At 44.6% G+C, this 27,908-nt stretch overlaps 2 protein-coding genes across 6 annotated transcripts in view; both read right to left on the bottom strand.

Annotated features, from left to right (window-relative positions):
• Nucleotides 1-481: 481 nt before the first annotated feature.
• Nucleotides 482-10,822, bottom strand: LOC128419932 (endoplasmic reticulum resident protein 29-like). Its single transcript, XM_053401239.1, has 3 exons — nucleotides 10,630-10,822; nucleotides 4,783-4,921; nucleotides 482-1,286 (listed from the first exon to the last, which is right to left on the bottom strand). The coding sequence occupies exons 1-3, from the start codon at nucleotides 10,771-10,773 to the stop codon at nucleotides 781-783; spliced, it is 789 nt and encodes a 262-aa protein (XP_053257214.1). The 5' UTR covers nucleotides 10,774-10,822; the 3' UTR covers nucleotides 482-780.
• Nucleotides 10,823-17,339: 6,517 nt separating this feature from the next.
• The window catches only part of NAA25 (N-alpha-acetyltransferase 25, NatB auxiliary subunit), a 37,166-nt gene continuing 26,597 nt past the window's right edge, over nucleotides 17,340-27,908 (bottom strand). For 4 of the 5 annotated variants that reach the window (XM_053401211.1, XM_053401208.1, XM_053401210.1 and 1 more), the window contains 13 exons: nucleotides 27,239-27,446; nucleotides 25,942-26,031; nucleotides 25,033-25,213; nucleotides 24,775-24,874; nucleotides 24,385-24,536; nucleotides 23,780-23,905; nucleotides 22,228-22,471; nucleotides 21,896-22,019; nucleotides 20,142-20,207; nucleotides 19,560-19,657; nucleotides 19,337-19,447; nucleotides 18,037-18,183; nucleotides 17,340-17,633 (listed from right to left, as the gene is read on the bottom strand). In XM_053401211.1, the coding sequence (XP_053257186.1) occupies nucleotides 17,511-17,633; nucleotides 18,037-18,183; nucleotides 19,337-19,447; nucleotides 19,560-19,657; nucleotides 20,142-20,207; nucleotides 21,896-22,019; nucleotides 22,228-22,471; nucleotides 23,780-23,905; nucleotides 24,385-24,536; nucleotides 24,775-24,874; nucleotides 25,033-25,213; nucleotides 25,942-26,031; nucleotides 27,239-27,446 (1,770 nt within the window). In that variant the 3' untranslated portion in view covers nucleotides 17,340-17,510. The remainder of the gene's footprint in view (nucleotides 17,634-18,036; nucleotides 18,184-19,336; nucleotides 19,448-19,559; nucleotides 19,658-20,141; nucleotides 20,208-21,895; nucleotides 22,020-22,227; nucleotides 22,472-23,779; nucleotides 23,906-24,384; nucleotides 24,537-24,774; nucleotides 24,875-25,032; nucleotides 25,214-25,941; nucleotides 26,032-27,238; nucleotides 27,447-27,908) is intronic. The other variant, XM_053401209.1, reaches the window with a different exon arrangement.

Here is a 27,908-nt window from a genome sequence, read left to right as displayed (position 1 = left end):
CTTGCTCGGATGGTTGAATTCCTCAGCGCAGATCAAACAAAAACAGGGAGGGCGGCCATCTTCTTCCACTGCCCGCCAGAACACCAAGCAGCATTCTGAGGGCGGCCATTTTGAGCTCACCACGCTGACCGCAGCCCGCCATGAATATCTGGCAACTCTCCCCACCCAATGACTCAGTCTCAGTCAGTTTTATTGCACATAGCCAAAGGCTGCCGCAATGTACACAATAAGCCATCTCTTTTGGTTGTGGGCCAGCTGGCACGGTCCACAACATTACAGGCCTGGTGGGGCCAGGATTGGCTGCACCTTGAGAATTCAAGCAATGACAACCGGTCGCCTCGTGTTCCAAGTGCAGCCATTTTGAAAACCCCACCAGTGAAGAAGATGCTGCGCCAAGTCCTGAGGGTGGCCATCTTGGAAACACGACTGGCATGGACAACACCTGTGAGGAGAAGCCTTTTTCTTAGAGGAGGAGAAAAGGGAAAGGAAAATTATTTATTTTTTTGCCTTTTGAAACAAAGGATTAACGGATCTTCTACCTGCAATGCTCTCAACAGCGCTGGGAACGATGGCAGTCTCCGTACTGTTCTGAGTGGCACCTAAGGGATGCCTTTCGTTCAAAATAAAAGTTTAAAAAGGGTGTGCATGTGTGTATGTGGGAATCTTCTCTATGACGGGAATTCATTAAAAGAGAGCGGGGCATTTTTGCTTGCATGAAGGAGCACCAGATTGGGACCTCGACCCACTTAAGATTCCACGGAGCATGCCATTTCTAGCATGTCAAAGTTCCTCCTTCTCCTCCTTGGTCTTCTTCTGGAAGGAAGCAAGGATGTTCAAGCGCTTCTGGAGTTCCTCCTTCTTGCCCTCGCTCATTTTGTTCTCCTCAATGAGCTTGCTGATCCGGGAGACTTCGCTGGCGGCAAACTGGTCTCCCTGGGCGAGGATTTTGCTCATGACCTTGACGTATTGCTCCGAGGACTTCTGCTCTGTCTCCTTCGCCCTGGCCAGGAGTTTCCGCCCTTCTTCCAGGAGGGCTTGGCGCTCCAGCTCTTCCGTAGCACCCACAAATTTGCTGGCCAAGGTGTCAAACTCCTTCAGGCACCCCGGCATCCCCATGTAGATTCCCCGGCTCTTCAGCCAGCGCTGCAGGGAGCTCGCTTTGACCTGCCCAGGGTAAGGCAAAGGGTTGTCCAGGTCGCCATCTTGGAACAGGTAAAAAACCGGGTAAGCCTCTTTATCAAGCTTGTACTTCTCCCCCAGTTCCATGTTCAGCTTGTCACCATAATCTGCGAACAGAAGACCGATAATAAAACAGTAGGACTTGAAAATGAGGCTATGGCTGCCTAAGGCTATGGCTGCGATCCTACAATGCCCAATGGGAAACCCAAAAACTCATGCAACATGTTCCCAAACAGCTGGGCCACTGCCAGTATAGTCCACGATCAAGATTGTTAAGTGTTGCTGTTCAGCAACATCTGGAGAGCTGCGGTTTAACCGCCCTGGTTTCAGTGAATAAACACGTACTAGTCTTTCTCACTGAAACCTGTGGGTTTTTAAAGTGTCTAAATCTGGACTATATCGTTTTTCATTTTGAAATGTTCTAGACTCAGGACTGAGGAGCTGAATCCTATACCCACACAGAAGTAAGCGCCACTTAATAATAAAATAATAATAATAATAATAATAATAATAATAATAATAATAATAATAATAATTTATTATTTATACCCCGCCCATCTGGCTGAGCTTCCCCAGCCACTCTGGGCGGCTTCCAATTGAGTGTTAAAAATAATACAGCATTAAATATTAAAACGTCCCTAAACAGGGCTGCCTTCAGATGTCTTCTAATAGTCAGGTAGTTGTTTATTTCCTTGACATCTGGTGGGAGGGCGTTCCACAGGGCAGGTGCCACTACTGAGAAGGCCCTCTGGTTCCCTGTAACCTCACTTCTTGCAATGAGGGAACCACCAGAAGGCCCTCGGCGCTGGATCTCAGTGTCCGGGCTGAACAATGGGGGTGGAGACGCTCCTTCAGGTATACAGGACCGAGGCCATTTAGGCCTAACTTAACTTAATGGGGATCTCTATTCTGGGGAAGCACCATATTATTATTACAATTAATTCCTTAATCGCCTTCTAAACCACTGTCTCAGGGCAATTCACACGTAAGATAATTAAAAACAGATAAAACCACACACACACAAAACCAAATACTGTTGAATAAAAGGCTAAAATCCTGACCAGTGAACACATGGTAAAGACCCATCTAGCCAGTAGGGAAAGCCTGCCCTTTGTGGAGGGGAGAATCCCATATCAGAACCCCCCTGCTTGCAATGGGAGATCACTGCTCACTTGTGTAAAATCAGGGATTCCCTTGGGCCGGTAAAGGCGTCTCCCATTTCCATAGCAAAACGGAAGGGGGTTGTGTGTGTGCTTAGGAGACACCTGTGCGGGGCTGGCAAACAGCAATTGTCACGCAACATGCCTTGCACATTCCCAGGCAAAGTGATAATGCAGAAGGAGCGTGCACAGACACACACACATCAGTAATAATAATAATAATAATAATAATAATAATAATAATAATAATAAAAAAAAAATTTTATTTATACCCCGCCCTCCCCAGCCAAGACCTGGCTCAGGGCGGCTAACAACCAATAATAAAAACAAGTTGATTAAAATACAATTAAAAGATTAAGATACAACATTAAAACAATTAGGGAGCAATCTCTTCACAGGAGGAGAAAGGAAAAAGAAAGAGGGGGAGGGAATCAAACTGATTCTAAGCCAAAGGCCAGATGGAACAAATCTGTCTTACAGGCCCTGCGGAAAGAGATCAGATCCCACAGGGCCCTGGTCTCATGAGACAGAGCGTTCCACCAGGCCGGAGCCAGTGTTGAAAAGGCCCTGGCTCTGGTTGAGGCTAATCTAACTTCCTTAGGGCCTGGGACCTCTAGAGTGTTGCTATTTATGGACCTTAAGGTCCTCCGTGGGGCATACCAGGAGAGGCGGTCCTGTAGGTACGAGGGTCCTAGGCTGTGAAGGTGCTTCCTCAAAATACCCCATACCTCATACCTGAACACACTGCAAGCCTTGCAATCTCTCTCTCTCCCCATCCCTGCTCCTTTTAAGCAAACACACACACAGAGGGTTTCCTGTGATTCATTGGTGCAGTCAACACGAATAATTTTGCAAAAAGCAAAACGCAACCAGCAACTTGCAAAACGGCAGGAGACACAACAAATCCTATGGAATGTGTTGTACCTCCACTGTCAGCTGCATCAGGCACCTGACTACCAGCTGCCGAGAACTACAGGTGCTCGAATCCTGCTTGCGGTTTTCCCATTGAGGCATCTAGCTGGCCACTGTGAGAACAGGATGCTGAGCTAGATAGGCCTTCACCCTGATCCAGCAGCAAACTTCTTACAGTGCTACACTTTCTCCTTCTCTGACAAGGAGCAGATAAATGGAATGAGAGTGCCCACCATTTTTGCAAGCTGCTTTCACCTCCCTGCAACCAAGTCCCCTGTTTCTCTAAGGTTCCAAGCTCCTCCACCCCATCACAAAAAAATCAAGTTTAGAAATAATGAAGCACCGTATTTTTCGCTCCATAAGACACACTTTTTCCCTCCTAAAAAGTAAGGGGAAATGTGTGTGTGTCTTATGGAGAGAATGCAGGTGGGAAAAGCCCCCAAGAGCCACATGCGCGTGCCACGCGGCTCTTGCGGGCTTTTCCCTGAGGATGGAGAAGGGCTCTTGCTGGCTTTTGCAAGAGGTGGGGGAATTCTCCCACCTCATAGAAAAGCCCGCAAGAGCCGTGCTCCCTTTAAAGAGCGCGTGGCTCTTGCTGGCTTTTGTGGGAGGTGGGGGAAGGGACAGAGGGCAGCCCCTCAGTCCCTTCCCCCACCTCCCACAAAAGCCCCCAAGAGCCGCGCGGAGCTGCCCTTCTCCCTCCTGGGGAAAAGCCTGCAAGCGCCACACACACGCTCCTCGTGGCTCGTGAAAGGGAGCGCTGAGCAGAGCCTGGGATGCATACAGGCTCTGCTCAGCGCTCCCTTTAAAAATATTTTTTTTCTTGCATTCCCCCTCTAAAAACTAGGTGCGTCTTATGGTCGGGTGCGTCTTATGGAGCAAAAAATACGGTAAGCACTGTGTTTCTGGCTGTGTGTAGCACCTTTTCTCACTCCACCCATATAACATAAAAATCAGTAATGACTAGCTCTCTCACACATGGTTTACCTGCTCCTCAAATCAAAATTTGCATGGAATTTGCATGGGAGTGGGGAACTTAGGAAAAAATCCTCCTGCAGACTGGGCAATGGCAGGGGGAAAGAGGAAATTAAAGCCATGCCTGTCTCTTCTACCTCTCTCTAAGCATCTTCAACACAAAATCTTCCCCTACCCCCTGAAAAACAAAAATTTCAATATCATACTCAGATAGTGAGTTTACTCCCCATTTCTTAATAATCCACAAGACCATCTCTCTCCCTCTCTCTCTCACACACACACAATATTCAGCAACATCAACCAGTTAATACAATTAAAGCTAAACTCAGTATGTTGCATCAGCCAGGAGGAAAAGATGTTTGCAAAGATTCAGGAGGAAAGGCATCATTCTGATCAGCTTATCCTAAGCAAAAAGCCCTGCCTCCGTTATCGATGTTTGCACAGTGTTAAAGAGATACAACAGTTAATCTGGCATCCGTTTTAAAAAAAGAAGAGAAGTAAAAGATAAATTTATAGACCTCATAATCTGTGCACAAGTCCGCCATAAGCATCTCACCTGATATCCCCACCTCGGCCACCAACAAATCGTCACTGGACTCCGAGCTTTCGGCCACCTTTTTGAACTCATCCTGCTTCTCTCCATAAGGATACTGGGTGTCAAATTTCACCAGCACAAACTTGTGCTTCGGGATCACCTAAAAGGAGAACACCACAAAAGCTCTGAATGTGCGGTGTCTGGAAGCGATCTGGTTTCCAAAGTCACCTGCAAAACGCCTGAGGCATTCTGACTACTGAACATCTAACCTGAGGCTGTCAGTGGTCACTCAACCTTTACAGCTGGGATAAGGAACCTGTCCCCACCCTGTTTGTCTCCCTCAATAGTGACTGGGCAGTAAGTCCCATCATCCTTGACCATTGGTCATTGATGGGGAGTGGGAATGGTCCTTTGGAATTCAGCGTGCGCTTATAAAGAGAAAGGCACTGTGTGGCTCCTTCTCAAACACCAGTGCTGACCCCCAACTCTAGCTAAGTTCCTAGACATCCAGAAATAATTTAGTCAATTGACTCTAGATCTTAAAATATCTTTTTTTAAAAAGCCATACTTTATTGAAATTCATAGGGAAAAAACCAATCCTAAATAAACAAAACAACAACAAAAAACACAATATTGTGTAAGTAATCTTATATAAATTTACAAATACAAATTAATTCAGTCTTAAAATATCTTCAGCCAATAGGATTCTGTGTTATCGTCGAAAACAGTTAAAAGCAGCTGTTTAAAACATTCGGAATTTCAAAATTGACGATAAGCCAAAAACAGATTAAAACACGTCAGCATTCTACATCGGTGGGTGTGTTTGCCTAAACAATAACAATAACAATAATTTAGAAGAAGAAGAAGAAGAGGAGGAGGAGTTTGGATTTGATATCCCGCCTTTCACTCCCTTTAAGGAGTCTCAAAGCGGCTAACATTCTCCTTTCCCTTCCTCCCCCACAACAAACACTCTGTGAGGTGAGTGAGGCTGAGAGACTTCAGAGAAGCGTGACTGGCCCAAGGTCACCCTGCAGCTGCATGTGGAGGAGCTGGGAATCGAACCCGGTTCACCAGATTACGAGACTACCGCTCTTAACCACTACATCACACTGACTCTCTCTTATACCCCGCCCATCTGGCCGGGTTTCCCCAGCCACTCTGGGCAGCTCCCAACAGAATATTAAAAACACAATAAAACATCAAATGTTAAAAACTTCCTTAAACAGGGCTGCCTTCAGATGTCTTCTAAAAATCAGATAGTTGTTTATTTCCTTGACATGATGGGAGGGCGTTCCACAGGGCGGGCGCCACCACCGAGAAGGCCCTCTGCCTGGTTCCCTGTAACCTCGCTTCTTGCAGGGAGGGAACCGCCAGAAGGCCCTCAGAGCTGGACCTCAGTGTCCCGGGGCTGAACGATGGGGGTGGAGATGCTCCTTCAGGTTTCCAGCAGGCACCAAAAAGAGGACAGTGAAGGCACACGTCTGATGTCAACAGGCAGCGGTTTTAGGGTGCTGACTATCATACTAAAAGACTGATTTCTTACAAATGCAGATACAGGTATTATGCAGCACCTGTGTCAATTCCGTATACCAAAGTAGTTGAGTGGGCATTTATGCTGTAAGGCAATCTCTCAGGTGAACTGGTCCCCAGTTGCTACTGGCTTTATATACTAATAGCATATATACCACATTTCCAGTAATGAACTGAGCCATGCCATTAGTCCACCTCGCCAGCATTGCCTACACGGACTGGCAGCAGTTCTCCATGGCCTCAGGCCGGAGTGGTGCCAGCCTGAAACCCCTTTTATAACTGAAGAGGCCAGGGAGCTTTTTGAATGCAAAGCAGCTGCCCCACCGCTGAGCATGGCCCTTCTACCCGCTAAGCATCCCACTTAAAAAGCTATTCTAAGGTGCAGTCCTGGGGGTGCTGTGGGTTAAACCACTGAGCCTAGGACTTGCCGATCAGAAGGTCGGCGGTTTGAATCCCCGCAACGGGGTGAGCTCCCGTTGCTCGGTCCCTCCTCCTGCCAACCCAGCAGTTCAAAAGCATGTCAAAGTGCAAGTAGATAAATAGGTACCACTCCAGCGGGAAGGTAAACGGCGTTTCCGTGTGCTGCTCTGGTTCGCCAGAAGCATCTTAGTCATGCTGGCCACATGACCTGGAAGCTGTATGCCGGCTCCCTCAGCCAATAAAGCGAGATGAGCGCCGCAACCCCAGAGTCTCCTAGTGACAGGGGTGCCTTTACCTTTACTTAAGGTGCAGTCCTCATGTGAATCTGCAGAGTTGGTTGTCACTGAGCTCATTTTACAGGAGGGTAAAGCAGGCTATTCTCCAGGGATAGTCCCATTTAACAAAAAAAGGGCAAAGGGAAATATGATGTTTGTTCTTGGTTATTACAAATTTAATAAAATTTAATAATTTAAATATTTTTAAATGCACGGAGGTGGGGTTTCTTGCTGCACCCCACTTATCGGACAGAACTGCTGCAGGGCACAAAAGTGCAGGATGTGACTTGTCTGGAGTTGCACAGTTCCCAGGCTTTGGGCGGAGACGCTCCAGTTCCCACGCCTCTGAGGCAGGCTTGCTTAATTTTGACTTAGCAAGGTAATAAGTGCAAAGTGCCTGGACTTTGCTGCAGAAATGCTTTGTGTTAACAGTAGGCTAATAAAGTTTGAGCGGCTATGACTACACACAAACTACTCTCGAAATGCAGCTAGCAAGATAGGAATCCTAAATTATTTTCCAAAAATTATTCAGTTGTTGCACCCTGGAGTTTCCATTCAATTCCTCAGCATAATAAGCTCTCCAAGTTGGTTGAAATTCAAGTCAAGCACAGGTGCATTAATACCCCTACCCAGACTATGATGTACATATAATCTAACATATAGCAGGGGTGCACAGATGCTATGCTCATGGGATCTGCTTTGTTTTTAACTAGACTCCCAGGAGATCCATTGAGTAGAGCTGGGAGCAAAAGATCTTTCATTCAGAATTATGAGCCCGGGAATTTATTTTGAGTGGCAGAACTGAATGGACCTCACAGTCCTTCCACGCACAAAAATCCATTTCTGATTACCTACCCACCCCTTACTTCTTTTCGGAAATGTAATTTAGGGCAGGGAGGGATGGTAGCTCAGTTGGTCAGAATGTGGTCTGATAAGGTTGCAGGTTTGATCCCCGCATGGGACAGATGTATATTCCTGGGTTCCTTCTAAGATTATATGATTCGACGATTAGACAAATTAATGAAAGAGAGGACTAAATTAAAACATTGTCCAGTAGCACCTTAGAGACCAACTAAGTTTAAGACAGAGCTATTCCGCCTAGCTTTCAATTTGAACTTAGCCTGATCTTTTATTCCCCTTCCTTCCCTCCCCCTCCCCTTTTATGAAGATTACCCGCTCTGGGATCCCACCGCTAATTCTCCCCTGGTCTCCTCGCTGGCCCAAATAGGACTAATTTAGCCAGCTAGCCCTGGTGATCATCTAATGTTTATTGGATGGATTTCCCCCCTAAATTGATTTCTGAATTCTGAATTTATTGTTATTCACGTTTTATACTGTATTTTATGCTTTTTGTTGTTGTATCAATTAAGTGTTTTAAATTTGTTGTTAGCCGCCCTGAGCCCAGTTTTCTGAACTGGGAAGGGCGGGGTATAAATAAAAAAATATTATTTATTTATATGTTTGTTCTGGGTATAAGCTTTCATGTGCATGCACACTTCTTCAAATACCTGAATGGAAGAGAGGGCTACTGATGGCTTCTACTAGCCAATTGGCTATGCTCTGGGCTCCACAATTGGAGCAGCAATGCTTCTGACAACCAGCTTCTGGAAACTGCAGGAAGGAAGCGTGTTCTTGTGGTCAGAAGCTCCTTGCCGGTTTCTCACAGACACCTGGTTGGCCACTGCGAGAACAGGATGGCGGACTAGATGAGCTATTAACCTGATCCTGCAGGGTCTTTGTATGTTCTTAACGTTTTGCTGGAAGAAGAGGTTTACTGCTGGCTTATTATATATTAAAGGTAAAGGGACCCCTGACCATTAGGTCCAGTCGTGACCGACTCTGGGGTTGCGGCACTCATCTCGTTTTATTGGCCGAGGGAGCCGGTGTACAGCTTCCGGGTCATGCAGCCAGCATGACTAAGCCGCTTCTGGCGAACCAGAGCAGCGCACGGAAACACCGTTTACCTTCCCGCCAGAGTGGTACCTATTTTCTACTTGCACTTTGATGTGCTTTTGAACTGCTAGGTTGGCAGGAGCAGGGACTGAGCAACGGGAGCTCACCCTGTTGCGGGGATTCGAACCGCTGACCTTCTGATCGGCAAGTCCCAGGCTCTGTGGTTTAACCCACAGCACCACCCACGTCCCTATATGTTATATACTATAATATTATATATTACAGGAAAATAAATTCTCCATATCTAGAGGAAGCACACCTCTGAGGTTAGGAATATACAATGGGGAGGGTGTGTGTTTTGTATTCAAAATGAGTCGCTGGGACTCTTCATTTGTCTTGAACCCATTTTCCACCCACCACTCCAGGACTGATCCTTCCATGTGCTTGCTTAGAAATGAGCCCTCTGCATATTCTCAGGGGTACTCTCACTTCATTTTGCTCAGGGGAGAACTCCTTGGTGCTGATTCAGGAATCGGGCACAAATTGTGCCCCTCCTCACCCTTGAAAGCGAAAGCAGGTTTGCATTGCCCTTGGCATCCACTTGGACAACCATGATTGGTGACTGTCTGAAGCCGCCTCCCTCGCCTGGGTGGAGCAAGGAGACAAATTTTGCAATTAAACTGCAGGTTGCATATCAGAAACTAAGGGCAGAGAAAGAAGTGGGAGTGAAACGCCCCACTTGCAATACTTGTGGAGTTACACAGGAGTAAATTCCACTGAAGACAGTGGAGGTTACTTCTAAGAAAACAGGCACAAGAACTCCTTCAGGTTCCCCAACAAAAACACAGGATACTAATGGAATATCAATAGTAACAGTGGTATAAAGGCTCTATTTTTAATCTAATCCAATCCATTGAATCAATATTGCAATCTACTGCTATCAACATGCATGATTCTGTAAGATCTGATGACATAATTTAAGGCAGCGGGGCTAAAACAATTCAGGGTGAGATTTAGGTTGTGTTCAGAGGCCTTTTGTGTCCTGAAAATGTGATGGCAAGCTAGTGTGTGCAAAAAGCAGGCCTAAGACCTGGGTTCAAATCCTCCACAGAGCCCTGAAGCTCACTGGGTGACCTTGGGCCAGTCTCTCACTCTCTGCCTAACCTACCTCACAGGGTTGCTGTGGGGATAAAAGGGGGAGGAGAACTATCCATGCCACCTTGAGCGTGCCCTGGATGAAAAGTGGGATCTAAAAGCAACAAAATAAAAATAAAAACCTACCGCAAATACTGCATGCGCGGGGATTCTCGTTAGTATGGCTGCACCTAGCCTGTTTCCAGGTCGCCTTTGTCCTCTCCAACACCCCCTCCCCTTCTCTCCTGCTTCATGCCAAGGGGCGCGCCCCCTCGCCCATAATCCAGTTGGACTATGCCCTCTGCCACCCACTAATATGGGGAGGGGGCGTGTTGCGCAGCTGATCCCTTTTCAGGCGCGCCATCCCAAGCAGAGAGCAGGCGCGATGGGCAAATGGCTTTAACCAAGAAGCAAATCGGGCGCGCAACGCCGGACTTTTGCAAATGCAATTTGCAATTTTGGGCATGATTTGAGAGAGATGCCCCTATGTCCGCCGAGAGGAGGGAGGAATCGGAGCAGAAGGTCCCCCCCTCGTTCCTCCCCCCCCCCAAAAAGCATGCAAGTGTGGTTTCCAGCATCATCCCTCCCCTTAAGAAAACGAAATAAAAGGCTCTACCTTGTAGAAGGTGATGGCGTCGAGGGGCAGGGCGCCCTTGGTGTGCAAAGCGCAACTGCTCTCCAGGGCCAAGCAGAGCAGCAGCGACAGGAGCAGCAGGGCGCTCCGCCGAGGGATCCCCATAGCCATGGCGACCCGGCGCATTTCTGGGCGAATGTGGAAGATTCTACAGGGAGGGAGGGGCTTTGCTGGGCATGGCCACGTGACCAAAGGCTGGATTCCCTCCCAGGCACTTCAAAGGGCCGTCTGATTTAAGGCGGGGGGCGTGGCGTGTGTGCGTGCGGGATTCCTTTTTTTGGGGCGGGTGTTGCAGAGAAGGGAAGCGGGTGGCGCTGTGGGTTAAACCACAGAGCCTACGGCTTGCTGATCAGAAGGTTGGTGGTTCGAATCCCCGCCATGGAGTGAGCTCCCGTTGCTCAGTCCCTGCTCCTGCCAACCTAGCAGTTCGAAAGCACGTCAAAGTGCAAGTAGATAAATAGGTACTGCTCCGGCGGGAAGGTAAACGGCATTTCCGTGTGCTGCTCTGGTTCGCCAGAAGCGGCTTAGTCATGCTGGCCACATGACCCGGAAGATGGCTCCCTCGGCCAATAAAGCGAGATGAGCGCCGCAACCCAGAGTCGGCCACGACTGGACTTAATGGTGAGGGATCCCTTTACCTTTACTATGTTGCACAGAGGCACGGCTTTCCTTCGCCCCAGGATCCAGCCCCGGCGCCCCATGTTGCTTTGCTCATGGCTTCTCTCCTGTCCCCTATTTTGCAGCAAGGAAGGCCCACGTTTGCAACGCAAGGTTCAAGCAGCATGTGCAGAGTGCATGTAGTTGTTTAGTTGTTTAGTCGTGTCCAACTCTTCGTGACCCCCTGGACCAGAGCAAGCCAGGCACTCCTGTCTTCCACTGCCTCCCGCAGTTTGGTCAAACTCATGCTGGTAGCTTCGAGAACACTGTCCATCCATCTCGTCCTCTGTCGTCCCCTTCTCCTTGTGACCCCCATCTTTCCCAACATCAGGGTCTTTTCCAGGGAGTCTTCTCTTCTCATGAGGTGGCCAAAGTATTGGAGCCTCAGCTTCACCATCTGTCCTTCCAGTGAGCACTCAGGGCTGATTTCCTTCAGAATGGAGAGGTTTGATCTTCTTGCACTCTCAAGAGTCTCCTCCAGCACCATAATTCAAAAGCATCATTTCTTCAGTGCTCAGCCTTCTTTATGGTCCAGCTCTCACTTCCATACATCACTACTGGGAAAACCATAGCTTGAACTATACGGACCTTTGTTGGCAAAGTGATGTGTCTGCTTTTTAAGATGCTGTCTAGGTTTGTCATTGCCTTTCTCCCAAGAAGCAGGCGTCTTTTAATTTCGTGGCTGCTGTCACCATCTGCAGTTATCATGGAGCCCAAGAAAGTAAAATCTCTCACTGCCTCCATTTCTTCCCCTTCTATTTGCCAGGAGGTGATGGGACCAGTGGCCATGATCTTCGTTTTTTTGATGTTGAGCTTCAGACCATATTTTGCGCTCTCCTCTTTCACCCTCATTAAAAGGTTCTTTAATTCCTCCTCACTATTTCACACAGAGTGCATAGCTGTCAGCTTTTCCCTTTTCTTGCGAGGAATCCTATTTGAAATCAAGGAATTTACCTTAAAAAAAAGGAAACGGTGACAGCTATGGCAGAGTGCCTTTCCCCCTTGTCACTGCAATGCAAGAAAAGCAAGCCCAGCTCTGTATCCCAGACATGTATAAGATAAACAAGCTATAGCTTAGGGCCCCACTCTCTTTGGGGCTCCCAAAAAATGTAAAGGAAAAAGAAACTGGGTGTACATTTCCAAAATATAAGATACAAAAAAACCAAAAAATCTACAAACAGCAACAAGTATTTTGTGTTGTGAGGCTCCTATGATGTAAGTAATGGGCCCCCAATCATTTTAAGTTAGAGCTTAATAATTATTTCACTATTAAAATACTTCTTAATTGTATTTCACTATTAATATACTTAATCGTATTTCAGTTAACAATTACTTTGATAAAATACATATTTTTTTACGTGCAAAAGATACCTATTAGGTATACTTTTAGATACCTATTAGGTCCATAAATGACCATATAGCATATATTCAACACAAAAAACAGCGACAATTTGTTGTTGACAAAGGACAGCTGAACATTTAAAGGGCCCCATTACCTTCAGTTGCTTAGGGCATCATCAATAATTATTAATAATACTCTGGGCGGCTTCCAACAAAACACTAAAATACAATAACCTATTGAACATTAAAAGCTTCCCTAAACAGGGATGCCTTCAGATGTCTTCTAAAGGTTTGGTAGTTATTTTTCTCTTTGACATGTGGTGGGAGGGTGTTCCGCAGGGTGGGTGCCACTACTGAGAAGGCCCTCTGCCTGGTTCCCTGTAACGTGGCTTCTCGCAGCGAGGGAACCGCCAGAAGGCCCTCGGTGCTGGACCTCAGTGTCTAAACCTAAATCCGGCCCTGATCCCAGACCCCGGTGGTGCATCCAGGTACCCAAGGCAGAAAAAATAAAGGGGTCTAGGCCGGGAGCATCCCTTTTTTGCAGGAGAACAGAGAAAGCTGCTCTGCTTACCATTTGAAAATTGGCAGGAAGGCAAGGAGAGGCAAAGAAAAAATGCTTTGGGCAAGCTGCTGCTAATCTCATGCTCTGCAGGAGGGGAACAGGCAGGGAGTCAATAAATGTGATCCTGCCTTATCCCTGGCCACCCAAATCCAGTTTGAATTAAAAACAACAGTGCTTCCCCAAAATATCTATGATTTAGAAAATCTATAGGGGGAAAGAATGCTGAAGGTGAATTGTCTTTTATTACCAAAGTCCTTGGTCGAGTGGGTGCAAACTGATTCCAAGTGAAGCTGAAGGGAAAATCACGCTACTGTATTTCCTAAGCCACTCTTCCCTATGAGACCCCCGCACATTACAATTTAAAATTAAACAAAGGTAAATAAAGAGTATAGTGCTCCTTTGAGAGGAAGGGTGGGATATAAATTTAATAAGTAATAATTTTCTCTGAAACTTTCTGGGCCAAATCTGCCTCTTTTATAGCTAAGCATTAAAAAAAATAGGCTGGGAGTCTAGAAATCCTTCATACTTTTGCAAAATAATAATAATACCTTAAAGAAAAAGGCAGAAAAAACTTGTTTATAAAGAAACTGACCTTTATATATATATTTATATATATATAAATTATAAATCCATCCAGTTTAAAGCAGATTGCTAGCAGTTTTGCCACTTAAAATTCTGTCAGCTGCTTAAGTGTTTTACAGACCTTCCAAAGTCATAAATTACAGAGAACAAGTCAAGGAATAAAAAGTTCCAAGCTTTCTTGCATATAACAGAAATCCCCTTTATAGATCAAAGTAAGAGACAAACCCTCCTCCATGATTCAACATAACAATTGCAAAATATAAATGCAATTTTAAACAAGTTAAAAATTACTAAAAATATACACACACCCTCCAGCTAAATGGGCAATACAGGTGGCTGACGTAGTTTTCTTGAGAGAGAGGAACGTAACTGGATTACAACAATGAAATATTTTAACTTTAGAAATTGGTTGCTGGAAGCAGCTGCAGAACCATTTTGGCTCATGATCCCAGCACTGCATAAAAGTAGTTTTATCCTCTGTCTGTAACTCTCTTTTTATACATGTTTAAGTTCATGAAAATGAGATAAAACAACAGCGGTACATTATTTCACAAATTCAGAAAGGGAGGTTTGTGTGTATGTATGAAGGTACGAAAACATTTGGTTTATTAAGAACTTGAGTTTTGTTGACAACGATCAGTTTCTCCAGAAACTTACAATTTAACTTTTCTGCCAAATTCTCTCCCTGTAGTGAACCCAAATGATTATTGTGCTGGAATCTGATGCTGCCCGATACATATGTAGTTGTCAGAGAAAAACCCCAAACAAACTCCTATGTAATGGAGTATTTTGATCCTAAGGAGTGGGGAGCAGGGCATGTATTTCCTCGATTGGATCCTGAGAGCTTTGCAAACTGCTGCTTCAGAAATAAATTCAAATGTGTAGGATTTTCCATGTCTTTTAAAGGGCAATGCTGCTACTCACATAGACACACCTATCCGCCCCACCTGGATTTCAGGAGAAATTGGTTCCAGGCCCAACACAGAAGGAAGATGTTGCCACAAAGCAGCACCACAACAGGCAAGTTACACAAGAGCACAATTGTCTTAACTGAAGGCATTCACAACTTGGCAAACAGAATTCACCACCCGTACCATTGAGATACTTCTTGGTTATCCCCATTGCCTAGCAGTTCTGTCCCCTGCTTTTGTTCTGTATGGAGAAAGGGGGGGTACTTAAAAGGTTTATTTTTGCTTATGTGTTGAGTGACCTCTAGCACGGCCAACAAAAGAAAACACCTGGAATCAAGGTGTCTGATGCAGGTGGACTCCTTTTAGGAGCTGCCAGTGAAATGTCTCCGGAACCTTATATAACTTTTTTTTTAAAAAAAGCCTCACTTCCAAAAGCAAGCACAGAAGGCCTTCATTCTCCAATAGATCTTACTGGCAAATCTAGACTTCAGTATGTCACTAAATTGCATGTGTAGCTGGAGTGAAGAACGGTTCCAGATTAAAATAAATAAAGACTGATTTCTTGTGTGGCGTCTAAGAATCATGCTGGGGTTTCTGGACAGAAAACATATCTATGTAGGCATCGTTCTGACACACACACACACACACACACACACACACACACTGCTCTCAGGAGCAAGTTGATCACACTACCAAACTATTCAAGGTGGGTTTCACACAGCAGCTTTCCCTCCTTCAGCAGGTAGAGCGGGGATTGTTCCTGGAAGAAGCAGGTACTTCTCCTGTGAATGACAAGATGGCCACGGAAAATCTACTGGTGCCCCTCAGCTGTGCGAAATGGTGATTAAGCAGGCCGAAGTGGCTAGAATGTACTAACACATCAACACAACTGGCAAAATAAACGCTGTGTGGATCATTCCTAAAAGTACACCTGAAAGTTTTACGGTCAAGGTCTTCAGATCCCTCCTAATTAACAGCAGAAATAGGCTAATCACAAAAGTTCACAGGGCCTAGAATTCTGCACAAGGAGTCCGTAGTGGACTGGCCACGAAAGAAACGGCTCACCACTTGTTTCTAGGGAAAATGATGTGCCATCCCCAGGACTACCAGCTCTTTCAAAAATTTAAAGCTTGTTATCGTTTTTCCTTTAGCCAGGTATCTGCCAAAGCCTGAAGTTTTTGTTGCCAAAAAAATAACCTATTTTCGGTACCCACTGATTCTGAAACAGCTATAATTTGGTAGAAAAAAAGTTTAGTGGTAGAGGCAACTCCCAGTTTAGGCGCGTCTGAATGATGCATGATGGTGCCCAAGCGCACATCGCTGAACCCGTAAGTGGCCCCAAAATGTCATAAAGATGCCATGACAAGGGGCTGGGCGGGCTGGGCTTATGGAACGGTACCCCCAGACAAAACAAGGACTGTCTGTACCATGTAACATGATGAACAAAGTAACAAGGAGGTGGAGGAGGGATATTCAAGGTGGTGCCTGGATAATCAAGCCTGCTACACTTGCTTGTATTTGGTTGCAAAGGAAGATCAAGATACTTTATCGAAAGCCATTTCTTTTGGCCAGATGATGATTTCCATGCATTTAATAAAATCCAAGAGGAACCTACACAAATGTTCACCAAAAGCTGTTTGAGATAAGATGAAAGGTTTGGAATGGTGAGAATGAACAGGATTTGAAATTGATTTTCTAGAGTCTCATCCAAAATTTATCTAATGCACATTCCCTAACGATGCCCAGGATCAATCTTAAGAGATTTACGAATAACAGGAAGCACAACTCAGACCATGCAGCCTGTTCCTCACCACATAAACTTGCTTGAAATACAGCCGTAAACCTAAGATGAAGCGTCCAAGGGCACAGACACCACCTCAAGCAATTCATCTTTTACACAAAGGAAGATAGGTGTGTTGAGTTTATGGAACAGATTACATATACACACCTTCAGCCGGTAGCCAACAGTTCCATTTGCACTGAGCTGCAGCCAAAGTTGAGTTTTCAATCAAGTTTATATGTTTCTTTTGTCATTATTTCACCTTGGAACAAACTTAAACTTTTTCTGATTTTGTTTTGTTTTTCCTTGCAGGATTGGAAAGCAAGACACACAAGGGCATACAAGTTGCAACTCACTCAGGCAGTGCCTTCAGTTGTTAGGTTGATGGTGTGAATAAAAATAACTGTTCTGGAGTGGGGGGGGGGAGAAAGTCACCTGTCCTGGGCCAATTAGTTCACCAAGCAGTCATACAACTGTTCTTGAGGGGGAGGGGGTGTTGGACGGGGAGAAAGAAAGAACACCCAAGACGTTACCCAGTGGAGCACTGGGCTCTCTGAACTTCTGCTTTTCTAAGGCGAGAAACTTGCACACAAAACTATAAACGCTGCATTGTGTGATGGAAAAAATACAAACTCCTTTGAAATATGCTTTACACTGGATTTCTATTGCTGCTTCTAAAGACTTCAAGCCCCCAGAGAGCTTCTGGAGAATGCCCCCCTCTCCCCACAAAGGGAAGTGAAACAGGTTAGGGGTTTTTGCCTCTGTTACAATATGCTTATGAACATGTATAAAAAAGTGGTCTAACCCTGACGGACAAGGGTCCCTGCTTCTGGTTTTTATGTACAATAATTTAATCAGCTTGAATATATCTTTTTAATACATAAAAAAAAACTATTTTTACGATCAAAAGTCCTTCATGCATTTTTGAGGAAGTTCCAGATTTTAAACGTTGAAGGGATGGTGGCAGATGCTGTTTCTTGTCTGTTGTCGGCATTTCAATCTTGACCCTTGGCACCCAGGACACACTTCCTTAAACCTTTAGAGTTTTGATGGTATCAAGTCTCTTTTTCAGCAGTTCTCCCATTTCCTGTATCGCATGTTGGTAACTGTTCTGGACTTTCCTCAGCACAGTCTTTGTAAACTTCTTTTCTTCCTGGGAAGAAACATTTTTTTTACACAGATAAATAAATCATCTGTGTGTGTTGTTATGTAAGCAATTTATATACCACTTAACTACAATGGTTGAAGTGGTTTGCGAAGATATGATACGGAAATGAAAATCAGTTAAAACTATTGAATCAAACTACACCTAAAACGCCTGCTGGAATAAAAAATTCTTCAGTAGGCACAGGAAGTTCAATAGGGAAAGAACCTATCTGACTGGAAGGGAGTTCGAGAAAACTGAACCCATAAATTACGCAAAGTGTAATTAAATACTTTAATTACCTTTAAAAATGTCTCAAAGTACAACTGCACCTAACACTAAACCACGGTTTGTTTTAATCCTGAGTCATCTCAAATCATAGAAACTCAATGTATAAGCAGCAGTTTCTTACCTGCGACAGTAAATTGTCCTCTATGGAGAGTTCTTCAAGTTTAAGCGCAGCTAGATTGATTTCCAGCCCTTTGATATGATCTATCACATTGGAAATGAGAGCCTGGAGACCGGAAATGTAATCCTGAAAGCTGGTGAACACAGGGGGCTGCAGAGAAATAAATAAAAGCTGTTGCACCCTGACCCACCAAATATCTGTGCAATGTTCTCCACAGAAGTATATCATAGGTTTTTGTTTTGGAGGCAGTGCTTTTTAATGGGTATGTTTAGCAACATAATGTAGGGACACAGGTGGCGCTGTGGTCTAAACCACTGAGCCTCTTGGGCTTGCCGATCGGAAGGTCGGCGGTTCGAATCTGTGCAACGGGGTCAGCTCCTGTTGTCCTGTCCCAGCTTCTGCCAAACCTAGCAGTTTGAAAGCATACCAGTGCAAGTAGAAAAATAGGTACCACTGCAGCGGGAAGGTAAACAGTATTTCTGTGTGCTCTTATCACTTATCATGGTCCACCAGGTGCCAGAAGTGATTTAGTCATGCTGGTGACATGACCCAGGAAGCTGTGTGGACAAACGGCGGCCTCTACAGCCTGAAGAGTGAGATGAGTGCCGCACCCCATAATTGCCTTTGACTGGATTTAACCATCCAGGGGTCCTTTACCTTACATTTTTACCTTAGCGGCATATTGAGTACAAATCAAAACTATATTATTATTATTGTTGCTGCTATTATTAATCCAATTTCTCACCTGTCCTTCACCGTAAAATCAAAAGGCAGGTTACAGTAATTAAAAAATTAGTTTTAAACAAATTAGTTAAGAGTGGGTCCTGAAAATATATACTTCAGGTGTTAAAGGCCAGGGTAAAAAGTAATGCAATGGAAGCCACATAATGAAAGTTTCAGGTGTGTAAGGACTGCTACAAAGAATGCCCTCTCCTGGGTGCTCACCCCTCAAACCTCTGAGCTACCAAGCTACCAAGAAGGCCCCTACACCTGACGATCTTAACACCTGAGAGAAGGCACCCTTTCTGAACCTTGCTACAACTAAACATGGAGGTTTCCATTAGCTACCGTGGCTTATAACTGATGATAAGAGATCTATTCTCTGTGGCTTTAGTGTAATCTTTCCTTAAGTCCATCACACTTCAATTAAGCAAATTCCATTAATTCATTACAGGAAACCCCTGTTCTAGGCGTGAACATGATGTGAGCGATTGCACACAGAGCCAAACCCAGACGTGACCCGGAAATGTCATAAAAGATGTAACCAAGATGTAACTTTTCCAATTAAGAGACGATTTCCTACCATTGCTACAACACTCTCTTTTTTCTTCTTTTTCTTCTTTTGCAAGCTTGATCTGTAGGGCCTGAGGACGGCGTCAGAATAACTGCATACCCACAGAACAATGGAGATGGTCTGCAAGAGTGAGAAAAGAGGTTGTCACACAGGCACGTTAGGGACACTGATGGGTTTTTGCAACAACAGAAGGGGGGCGCAGGACCAGCTTTCCAAAGGTCTCATTACTCACCTCCACGAAGAAGACCAGATTTTCTAAAATATTCGGATGGGTTTGGAACTTGCCTTCCCTGACTTCCAACAAATCACCTTTACATTTATTGAATTGATCTGTTTTTTTAAGAAAAGAAGGAAACAAGGTGAAACTCGTGGGAGAAAAAAATCAAGTCTTACACAAGGCAGCATATTGGGAAACACTTTTTTGTGGCTTCCCCTTTCACAATCTGCATGCAAAGCATGCACTCTATAACTGAGGTAGAACTTTTCCCATCCAACATATCAATCTTTATTAATATTGCTTTAATTTGACTGGTGCTTAATTACTTTTAAAGGATTGTCTTTTCTTTGTTTTTAGCCCCCACCCCTATTTATTTGTGTTTTATTTTTATTCTGTGCATTATTTTGGCAGTGTCTGCATACATAACAAATGGAACCCATCTTTCCAAAAAATAACCAAATTTATTTACTCCTGGTGATACTCTCACATACAAAGAAAGGTGAAGTTTTAATTGCATATGCATAACTGATAAGCACGGACTAATGTAAATTTCTTGTGGGCTAGAACTTTTGGTAATGTGATTTTCAGCAGATTTACCTGTTAGTTGTTCTAGTAATGATTTAAAGCTATTTCCTATTCTCTCTTGAATTGCTGCCGAATCTTCTGAAAATAAAGAAAAGTTATCAAATGGCTCATGCAAATAGTCAAATTATCTATCTATCTATCTATCTATCTATCTATCTATCTATCTATCTAATCTATCTATCATCTCAAGGGACAGATTTAGAAAAAAATACAATGAAAACAAGCAACCACTGGAGAAGAAAAAGACTATCACAATAAAATAAAAAAAACCAGACTTAAATTTGCTGCCGTATGGGGGTTGAACTAGATGGCCCTTGAGGTCACATCCAACCCCAAAAATAAAAAATAGAAACATATCTTTGGTCACAATTAATCAAAAAGCAAAGCAGTTCTTACAGTACAAAAATCATTCAGTATATTTCTGGGACCCACCCTATTCCTGTGAATCTTAATTACCGCTAGTTTTAAAACTCTTCTAATGCTCTTTTTTTAATGGCTGCAAGTCACCCTGGAACATTAAGTGAAGGGCAGTTAAGAAATCAAAACAACAACAACTTCCTGGTTAGCGCCATCGACTAATGGCGGATTCCCTCCGAGCTCCGGAGGGAATCGGCTCCGCAGGATTTGGGTCTTGCCGCTGCGGCGACGCGGGGACCCTCAGAAATCACAGGCGCTGAAGCCTGTGAACCTGGTGACTCGGCGGGCACCATTTGCGCCCCCCCGACCCGCGAAGGAGCCTTTTTAAAGGCTTCGGAACGGGGGACGGGGCGAGCGGCGTGGTGCTGAGAGTCGACTGCTTCTCCTGCGGAGTGAAGCCGCATGCCATGGTTGGAGAGCGCTGACTTCTTCTTGTGAACAATTGGACTTTAAAAGCAACAATTGGGGAATTCGTGGAAGGGAATTTGGGTCGACTTTAGAAAAAAGTTTTAAGAATGAGCACTGATGTACAAATATTGATGTTTATAAGTTAAAATTGGTTTTTCTAAAATGAATTAAATATAAAAAGGTCAAAAATTGGGAATAAGAACTTGTTGAACTAACAATTTGAATTGGAATATAAGAAGGGGAGGTGTGGGGAAGTCAGGGAAATATGTTATTGAAAATACGGATTGTAAACTTTATGTGTTTTTAACTTTTTTGTTTTTTGTTTTTTGATTTTTTAATGTATTAAGGTGGAAAATCTCAATAAATATCTTTTTAAAAAAAGAAATCAAAACAACAACAAGAAGAGGTGGAGAGCAAGGACTGGCACATGGTATGGGCCACATGGCTCACCATATGGAAGAGATAGAATGGACACTCTGTGGCTGTCCAGATATTGCTGAACTACAACTCCCATTAGTCCAAACCATTGGCCATGCTAGCCAAGGCAGATGGGAGCTGGATTCCAAGAAGATCTGGAGGGCCACACGTTCCCCACCTCTGCCTTGCCAGATTGTAATTTTCATTTTTAACCCGAGTCAAGGAAAGTATGGAGACAAGGCAGAAAATTCCAAAGAAAATGGCCAGAAGGCTCATAACCAGATGGCAAGCTGAGATTCATTGGGTTTTTCCAAATCTTAAGCATCAGGATTTTCTCCAGGATTTTTTCCTTTTTTAAAAAAAGCTCAGAATTCCACAAGAAAAGCCTTTGGCATCAACAGCAGCTTGCAAGAGGCCAATATCTTCAAACCGATCTAAAAGAGCAGCACACCCATGTATGCCTCCCTCCCGCTTCAGCAGACACACCTAAATTGGCTGCTGGCCCCATGAATTTCAAGACTTACCTAACCCAATAGTATCTAATTCATAAATTTCACTAACAAGGTGAAATAAGCTGGTCTGGCACTGGCAGCTCCCACTGTTGAAGAAACCAGCCATTCGGGAAGGTGGGGGGCCAAGGACCGGATACTAGGCGGGAAGAAAAAAAGGGGGGAAGAAAATTAAATATTGTACCTTTTGAATACAGGAGAAAAGCAGAGTTGGTTCCTGGTATGAGCTCATTAGCTCTCCAATTAAAGCACCATGCCGGCACGTCGGAAGAATCTCAACTCTTATGTCTCCTGGCATAATCACAAACTGTTTTAAAGAAATCAGGAACAGATTCTCTTAGCTGTACCTGAACTTTCTGCTCAAGGAACTGCTTTCCGGACTTCACTGCAGCATCCAGCTTCCGCAGCAGAGCTCTTATCATGTCGATCTTGGAGGAGACGCCATTTTCCGTGGTTTTCTCGGAGTTCTTTGGCTGGGCGTTGTGGCCAAGAGCTGGCAGGCCACTTATGAGCCGCAACATCAAAGATCGGATCTGCAACCATATGGTCTCTTCCTCCAAGGAGAGTTCCTTGTGTTCTTCAGAAATGCCCCTGAGAGAGAGAGAAAAGGAAGGAGGGAGAAGGGGAGAGGGTGTCCAAGAACTGAGACACAGAAGTACAAGCTCAAGCTTCCCTGCTCTATTTCAAAGCCCAATGCTGAGACACAATCTGATTGTGGATGAGCAAGCCGAACTGGTGTGCATCACCGAGATCTAGGTGGACCTGATTTGATTCAGTTGTGCCTGCCCCAGTTCTTATCAATTCAGACTGGAGGGGTGGTGGGGTAGTGTTGCTGTAGTCCGTAGAAGTGCACTTACTACCATCAGAAAACCCTTCTCTCTTGGAGAGCCTACATCTGGTGTTATATTACTGTAACGCGCTCTATGTGGGGCTGCTGTGGCTTGGAAGCTCCAGCTGCTGCAGAATGCTGCAGCCACATTGCTGATGGAAGTTTCTGGTTGAGAACACATGACACCATTGTTAAAACAGCTGCCCTGGCTATCCATCTGCTACCGAGCCAAGTTCAAGGTTCTTGTATTGATTTACAAAGATTTACTTGGGTCCTGGATATCTCAGGTGTTGCCTGAAACCTTATATTCCAGCTTCTTCTGCAGGAATGTCTGGTTATTCCCCAAGTTGGTGAAGCTCATTTGACAACAACAAGAAATCAAGCCTGTGTAGTATATCCCCTACAATGATCTGTTGATTATTAGTTTTGATTTATCTTTGCTTTTAGCTTGTTTTTAACTTTTTATGACTTTATTGTATAGTTTTCTATTTTTATGTTGTAAACTGCTGTGATATATTTTAAAGATGCAGCAGTAAATAAATATTTTTTATAAATAAACACAAAAAATATGAGAAAGCAATGGTAAACAGTGCAGGGATTATTGGGGAGACCATACAGTAGCGGGGAAGATTCTATTCACCCGAAGACTGGACGTCCTTGTGGAAAACCTCCTCCAAGGGCCGCAGCCAGTTGTGGGCAGGGCCAGAACCAAAAGTGGGCAAAGCAATGGATGCCACTCCTACGCTTTGTACAATAGGCTATATCCCAGATGTGCAAAAGTTCTCTCTATCCAGCAAGCAAGAGGCATTATCACAGTTCAATGACCCATTCCAGCCAGACAAAGGCACTTGCGGAGAGCGTGGAGAAGGGCCAGTGAGGGATGTGGCCTGGGGGAATCTCAAGGACCCGATAGAGTTAAAGCACATTTAAGTGCTGGCTAAATGTTATATAACTGTTTGCATAAATATAAAAGGGAAGGCAATCCGTTTTTAGATTACAATTCAGTGGACAAATTCCTGAAATGTAGCCTTCGGATAATGACAACCACGGCAGCGGGTTTTTGTACCTACCTGTCTTTTGGGTCCCAATTAAACAAGACAGTGAGGTCTCGGTTGTCCCGCAGGTCATTCCAGGGAATGTCATCCTCTTCTGGACTGAGGCTCATGGACTTTATACTTTCTTCCAAACTCACTGATCTAGTTCATGAAAAGCAATACAGAATTATTGGGTCAGGTGTTTTTAGGATGAACTGAAGAGGATTTTGGTCAGACTTCATTAGCACTCAGTCAGTGCAATGATGCACTCTTGAGCAGATTGACCTTGCTATAATGCAATGCTCTGTGCAAAAAATAATTCATCTTATGCCCAGGAAAGCTGCATTTTTCAACCTGAGAAAGTGTTATAACAACTCCCACCTTCCTGAATCACTGGCTGAGCTGAAGAGCACCAGGGTCCTCACATCTGACTACTCTGCAGCACTTTGGGTGGAAGACAGTGAATTCTGCTTCATCGAGAGATCTTTCAGTAACACTGGGACCTGTCCCTCAATTGAGACAGCTAGCAGTGCTTCTCCAAGCTAACATCTCTCTCAGCTTTACCACCCCACAACCTGCCTGAGCCCCCCCCCCCCAGGATAAGCACTCAGAAGATTAGAAATCAACTCTTCCATACTCACATATTTGCTTCAAGTAAGAGGTCCAGTAACATCCGTTCTGTGCGGACTTGTGCAAAGTGAAGTGAGGAGTTTAGTCTGTTCCTGAAAGCAATGAATTCTGGGATCTTCTCAAATGCACCATATTTATAGGCTTGAATAATGTATTCTGAGGTCTAAGAAGGAACACAGGATGGCCTCAGCATTAATTAAGCAAGGAGCTACAGGTTTTCTGCATCGCAAGAAACGTATGACCTTGGGAGCAGCCCTCCTGCTGCCTCTGCAGCACTAAAATGTTCTGGGCATGCGTCCCCTGCTCATGCAGAAATGCAAGAGACACACCCTTTGGAGAGATTCCGTGTGTTCTCTGAGGGGAAACTGGGGTACACATTTGGGGGTCCCTTTGCCACTTACATCTTTCTGGTTGGAGTGGAAAAACCTGAGTGCAAAGTTGCAGGATTGTGACGCGGCAGCATAGTGACCGAAGGCTGTGGCATAGCGTGTCAGCAAGTAACTGTAAGAGAAACAAAACCAAAACAGTAACCATGAGAGGGCTGTTCTGCACCCTCATTACCTTTTGGGCTCTGAAGAGGATCAAATTTGACAGGTGGACAGGGTTCCAACCTGCCAATCGCTTGATACCACAATTACCACCAACACCACACTACCCACCCGATGGTGTCGTGCTGTATGTGCTTGGCATCGAGGCTGGAGTAAAGCTCCACGACTGGTTCAAACGCCCCGAGCATGCAGTAGATCCGGATGAGCAACAATTTGAACTGAGCATTGGAGGGGCTGTGAGCCAGCCCTTCTTCTAGTAAAGTCAAGCAGTGCCAGGCAGCCGGCTCCTCACCTGGGAAAAGAACACCACACTCAAGCCTTGAACGAGAGAAAGGGGCAGGAAAGATGGCCAAGCAGGGATGAGAAGCCCTCCTTTTGCTAGGATCCAAGAGCCACGGCCATGTCCCATGCTGCTTCCCACAATATTATGATGATTTAATGTGTTTATATCCCACCTTTCTCCCAAGCTGGGATTCAAGGCACCTTACAACATTATAAAATACAAATAAAAACAAAGTAGTTAGAAGTACAACACATTTAGAACCAGCATTAAAATATTGATTGCCCTAACAGCAGAACAGTGGTAAAAAAAATGTCTGCACCTTCGTTTTCTAAGGCCTGTTTGAATAGGAAGGCTTTAGCCTAACTTCACGAGGAAAGAAATCCCACAATCTGGGAGCAGCCACAGAAAAAGTGCAAGTGACCAAAGGTCACACACAGTGAGCTTCAGGGCCGAGTAGGGATCTGAACCCTGGTCTCCCAGGTTTTAGTTCAAAACTCTTAACTCAGGCTTCCTCAACCTCAGCCCTCCAGATGTTTTTGGCCTACCACTCCCATGATCCCTACTAGCAGGACCAGGGATGATGGGAATTGTTGTCTCAAAACATCTGGAGGGACAAGGTTGAGGAAGCTTGCTCTAACCACACTGGCTTTTGTTCATACGGCTGCAAACCAATGCTTGAGCAGTTGTGGGCTGAAATCTCTATTTGCATGCATGCAGTGGAGCATGTAAGGACATACCTGCCTCTAGCCAGATGTCAAGGAGCAAGTGAACAGCAAGCAGACAGTAGTAGTCGGAAAACTGCAACTCGGTTTTCAAACAAGATTTTCCTATGGAAAAACAAAGTCAAGCAATGTAACTGAAAAACTTGTGGGTCTAGAATTTTAAACAACACCTGGCTTACAAAAGGTATTGTTTAGCAAGTAGCTACAGTACTTCTTGCATATTTACACAGAAGTCCACCCCACTGAATTCAATGGGACATAATCCAACAGTTAAGCATGCCTAGCATAATAAATAATAATAATAATAATAATAATAATAATAATAATAATAATATCATCTTTATTGTCATTGCCCCCTCTCGGGGACAACGAAATTACTTGACTGCTCCATAAAAACACTAATTAAAACAATACAGTATAGTACAGCAAGGAAGATTAGATGACTTTCAAAGTCCAGGCTTCCCATTCAGGGCCGAGATCGCTCTGGAGAAGAAGCTGTTCTTAAGACGGCTCGTTCTTGTCTTCATCCTGTATCTCCGTCCCGACGGCAGGAGCTCGAAGAGACAGTGACCAGGATGCGATGGATCTTTTACTATGTCCAGTGCCTTCCTATGGCACCTTGTGGCATAAATCTGCTCTAAGGTGGAGAGTGGGGACGGAGATACAGGACGATGAAGACAAGAACCCTATGTGCCGTATTCAACTAAGTTTTTAAGAGTGGAGCTACTGAAACTAATGAACCTACCTTAGTCATGTTCAGTGGCTCTACTCTTGAGTAAAACTTAGTTGAATGCCAGCCAATTTCTTATTTCTGGAAATCAGCATAGACCTTTTACCTAAGATTTAACTAATAAACAGTTAAACCACATCTGCTTATAATCCTTCTCTGACTAAAGTAACTTTTTCAGTTTGTCAAAGCAAAATCCATTAAAAACCAAGCAAACCATGTAAGATATCTGATGCAGTCCCATCCCTGAAGATAAGTAGGAATCCATTGGACTCTACTCTAGAACTCCTCAGAGGAAGGATGAAATGCATCAGGGGGCTGAAGGAAGCCAATAGCAATGACATGGTAGGAGGCAGAGGAAATACTGTATTTTTCTGTGTATAAGACGCCCCCTATTTTGGGGGACTAAAAATTGAGAAAATGAGAGGGGGGAGATTGCCCTTGTATAAGACGACCCCAATTATTTTACATTCTTTTATCATAAAAAACCTAGTTTTATACACGGAAAAGTACAGTAATTATTAGGATTTCCCCCAAGAACAGTGAAGTGGTCTGACATTTAGGCTAGATTCAAGTCCTCCTCACCAAAATTCAGTCCGTGCCGATATCGTGACATCAAGTCCTGGATGGCTCCCAGTTTTTGGGCTTTGTCCATGGTGTGGTAGAGGCCAAGCAACCTTGTCAACTGCACGACACACAAGTGTTGCTGCAAAGCTTTGATGTTAGCTGGTAGTGCAAGTCTCTCTTCTGCTGGTGCAGACAGGGGGATGACCCCCAGCAACTGGTTGATGAACTGCGGGGGAGGGAAAAGGAAATGTTAGATTTGCAATACCTAGCAGGGATAGCAGAGAGATCCCATCAGTGCTGCTCCCCTCCCCCCCAAACTGTTTCCATTCCACCTGGCCATTATGAAAACTTTAAGAATTGGCACCTGAGTCTGCTTTTCTTCTTTCCTCCTCACCCCTTTTTCCTTTTGCATCTACCACCAGCGGCCCTATGGGGAGGATTCTAATGAATCTGTATGTGTTGATAATTGTGTTTTCTGGTTTTTAAAAATGCAGTTGAAAACTAGGGGAAAAGCTTGATCACAAAACAGTCTGTTCAATGTACGCCACAACTGGCCTGAACAACAAAGTTTAAGGATGAACAGAAGGACCTTCTCCTCAAATAACGGATCACCTTTCTACTGGTTGCAGCTCGTCCTCTGATTGCTCCAAATTTGGTTTGGATAATTTGCAGTTGTCTGCTTGGAGAC

Source organism: Podarcis raffonei, chromosome 8 (assembly GCF_027172205.1).
Source record: "Podarcis raffonei isolate rPodRaf1 chromosome 8, rPodRaf1.pri, whole genome shotgun sequence".
Taxonomy (NCBI): domain Eukaryota; kingdom Metazoa; phylum Chordata; class Lepidosauria; order Squamata; family Lacertidae; genus Podarcis; species Podarcis raffonei.
This window is presented reverse-complemented; position numbering and strand designations above follow the sequence as displayed.